This window comes from Rhincodon typus, chromosome 28 (genome assembly GCF_021869965.1).
Source record: "Rhincodon typus isolate 14 chromosome 28, sRhiTyp1.1, whole genome shotgun sequence".
Lineage (NCBI taxonomy): Eukaryota > Metazoa > Chordata > Chondrichthyes > Orectolobiformes > Rhincodontidae > Rhincodon > Rhincodon typus.
Genome location: NC_063359.1, coordinates 612,583 through 616,612, shown reverse-complemented (window position 1 = coordinate 616,612; position 4,030 = coordinate 612,583). Strand labels below are relative to the sequence as shown.

The window sequence follows — 4,030 nt, the reverse complement described above, 5'->3', positions numbered from 1 at the left end:
TGCTAGTATCCCTGTCCTCTCAGCTGATGCAAAGAATCTATCTTAAAAAACATTGGTGCTTCTCAAAGGTCTTGACGTAGTGTCAATATGTAGTCCAAGTTTTGGAGCCATACAGAAGTCGGAAAGGATAAGTGCCCTATACACAAGGATCTTGGCATCAGCATGGATATTCCAGTCATTGAAGACTCTTACTTGAAGACAGTACTCGCAGATTGGATGTGAGGCTGAATCTCTGCATGGACACCTTAGGTGAAAGTTAGCTTCCCAGATAAGGGAAATGTTTCATGTTTGGGAGGATTTCTCCATAGATCTTAATAGAAGGATTGACCGGAACTTGACCTGGGATGTTTTGGTAAAGGGCTTGACTCTTCTTGAGGTTGAAGCTGAGACTAATTCTTCGGTATACTTCTGCAAATGTGTTAAGCGAGCCTTGAAGGCTGTTTTCTAAGAGAGCAGAGATGATGTTGTCATTCACATACTGAAGTTGCACAAGTGAGATCAGTGTTGTTTTCTTCTTAGATTTCAGCCAGTTGAGGTTGAAAAGTTTTCCGTCCATGCTGTAGACAATATCCACACCACTGGAAAGCATGTTCTTGACAAGACGGTTGTGAAGAAGATAGAGAAAAAAGTGGGGGTGCTGACACATCCCTGCTTGACCTCAAAGGATTCTGTCATATCAATGAGGACCATTATTGACATCTTGTTGTGGAGGAGACAGAGAATGTCAATGAATTTCACTGGACAGTTGGCCTTTAACAGTGTCTTCCATAAGGCTTCTGAGTAGATTTGTAGCTTGGGTTGTGGATGTTATGGTTGGTTGGCTCACCGAGCTGGCTCGTTCCACAAACGTTTCATTACCCTACTGGGTAACATCATCAGTGCAGCCTCTGATGAAGCACTGTTGTGTTTTCCCACCTGTTATTTAAACTCTGGTGTCAGTTGAGCTGGAGTGCCTCATTTCCGGTTTTCCTTTGCAGTGGAGCATATATGGGGACAAGCTCTATGTGTTTGCTGATGGCTTTCTTATTGGAGGACCACTAGTGTTCTAGTGCTTCTCCACGAAGAAGGCCATCAACAAACACATAGGGCTGGACCCTGTATATACTCCAATGCGAAGGAAAGCCGGAAGTGAGGCAACCCACCTCAACTGACACCAGATTTAATAACAGGTGGGAAAACACAACAGTGCTTCATCGGAGGCTGCACTGATGATGTTACCCAGTAGGGTAATGAAACGTCTGTGGAACAACGAACCAGCTCGGCAAGCCAACCAACCACAACAGGGTCTGCCATAGCACTTCCTGATTGAGTCTAGAGCCTTGATCAAATGGATGAAATCTGTGTAGTTTGGTTGGTGTTGTTCCTTGCATTTCTCTTGCAGTTGCTGAACAGTGAAAATCATCTCCATAGTTCAATGGTTTCGTCAGAAGCTGCACTGTCTTTCAGGAATGATTTCCTCAGAGACTAGAAGAGAGAGCTGAGCAATGATCTGGGCAATGATCTTCCTGGTGATGGACAGTAAAAAGAATTTTTAGTAGTTCCCACCATCTTTTTTTGTCTCCTTTCTTGAAGACAGTGGCAGTGGCAATGGCATCATCCCTGAGATTGTTAGGGATTTCTTCTTTGTGCAAGATTTTAAGGAACAGTTGATGGAGATGGCAGGTAAGCTTTTCTCCTCCAAGTTTGAAAATCTCCACTGGAGTCTCGACTACTCCTGTGGTTTTCCATCCTTCCTGTGTCTAATGGAGTCTTAAATTTCTGCCACACTAAATGGGAGTCCAAGATCATTTTTGATGGGGAGTTGGGTTTAGAAGTTCTTTGAAGTGTTCCCTTCATCAGAAGCTGATGTTTTCTCCATCTCTCAAAAGGGTGGCACTGAAGAGACCCTGGGTGTCATGCTTATCAGCAAGGAGTTGCAGCTCCTTAGCTTTCTTAGCCTATCATTGGTTCTTGATTTGTCTTGTTCTTTGTGACTCCAACTTTGCTGTTTGATGAGTTGTCCTCTTTGCTTCACTGGTGTTGTTCTCCTGCCAGACATAGAGAGGTTTCCTCCTCTTGCCAGTGAGGTTTTAGATGATGTGGTCATTCTCGTCAAACTGGTGTTTCCTGGTCTTGTAGCTAATGGTTTCTTCATAACATGAGAGGATGCTGTCTTCAGCCCTTTTCAGATTCCCTTCCACTCCATTAAAATGAACTGTTTGGAGATTTTGGTGAAGCCGTTGTTGGAAGTTTGCTAGTCTGCTCGGCTCTTGAAGCTGTTTAGTAATGAGCTTTTATTTTTCTAAACTGCTTCATTGTCTTTAGCTGCTTTTGGTGGCATTTGATGGGAATTGAGGAGCAGATGAGCCGATGGTTTGTCCAGCAGTTGACTGCAATGGTCATTGCTTTGATAATGAGGTTATCCTTTTGGTCTCTGGATCGAGCGATGACCTTTCTGTGGATTGCCACCTTGCTGTGATGGAGATGCCTGAGTGTGCTGTTGATCCCAAGAACAATTCCATTGAAGTGCTCAACTCCTGGTAGGGCCACCTATGGCGGTAAGATCAGAGAGAAGGAACAGACAAAGCACAGTTCAAAGCAAGTCCTCAACAGCAATCCAAACGGAAGACATTCATGTGATATCAATGGTTGTAATGGCAGGTGAAGGTTGTAGCACTAAGGAGATCCCCAGTCTTTGAGGTTTATTTTCCACTGGAATTGGATCTACATTCTGTCAAGTCTGTGTCTGCTGATGTGCAAAAGCATTTACATGTTCAAAGATGTCCCACACAAGATGCCTACTTGGAGGAATTGAACCTCTGAAAACACACAACACAAGCCCTGTGGAGATTGGCCAGAGGTGATGGGGACATAAAACTAAAGAACTGCGGATGTTGGAAATCAGAAACAAAATCAGGAATTGCTGGAAAAAGACAGCAGGTCTGGCAGCATCAGTGGAGAGAAAACAGAGTTAACGTTTCAGGTCTAGTGACCTTTCTTCAGAACTGCTTGTATCTAGGAAAAGGTTGATATATATGCTAGAGAAGGGAAGGGCAAAGGAGTAAATGATAGTTGGAGATGCAGACAAAGAAATCGGTAAAGGTCAGCCTTGGAGAATGAATAGTTGCTAATGGGAACTGGTATTGGCTGACAATGAGGTGCTTGTGGTAGCAGCCTATGTGCTGACGAGGCCTGGTGTGTGTGATTTGGGGTAAGGATATGGGAGAAGGTGCTCAGGCCCTAAATCTATTGAACTTGATATTAAGTCCAGAAGGTTGCAGGGTTCCCAAGCAGAAAATGAGGTTCTGATCTTCCAGCAAGTAGAGTTGCAACTCCAACAGGTTTTTTGTGCCCACCACCAGCTGGTCACCACTTTTTCCATCAAAAAGAGAAGTCCAAGCCTTCTTTGAGGCATTCACAATTAAAGCACTGGCATATGATCAACTACATCATCATTTGATCAATCTATTTATTCTGTATATGCCCCTCATAATTTTGCTAATCTCAATTACGTCCCTTCTCAATCTCCTCTGCTTTAAGGAAAGCAATCACAGTCTGTCCAATCTCTCTTCATAATGGAAACTCTCCAGGCCAGGCAACATCCTGGTGAATCTCCTCTGCACCCTGTCCACTGCTATCACATTCCTCCTATAATGTGGATTCCAGAATTGTACAGAATCCTCTAGTTGTGACCTAACTATTGTTTTATACAGCTGCAGCACCATCTCCCTGCTCTTAAACTCTATGTCTCAACTAATAATGACAAATATCCATATGGTTTCTTAACTACTTTATGCACCTGTCCTGATACCTTAAGGGACTGGTGGACATGCACACCAAGGTCCTTCTGATCCTGAGTACTTCCCAGGGTCTTACTGTTCCCTTGCCTTGATTGTTTTGCCTAAGTGCATCATGTCACACTTATCTGGATTGAATTCCATTTGGCACTCACCAGCCTATCTGACCAGCACAACGATATCTTCTTGTAGGCTGAGCATATTCTCTTCAGTATTTACCTCCTTACCAAATTTTGCATAATTTGTGAACTTAC

The 4,030-nt window shown here is 43.5% G+C and overlaps 1 protein-coding gene across 1 annotated transcript in view; it reads left to right on the top strand.

Annotated features, from left to right (window-relative positions):
- The first annotated feature begins 2,531 nt into the window (after positions 1 to 2,531).
- The window catches only part of LOC109924898 (exonuclease mut-7 homolog), an 86,571-nt gene continuing 85,072 nt past the window's right edge, over positions 2,532 to 4,030 (top strand). The window contains 1 exon segment of the mRNA XM_048613336.1: positions 2,532 to 2,537. Within this exon segment, the coding sequence (XP_048469293.1) occupies positions 2,532 to 2,537 (6 nt within the window).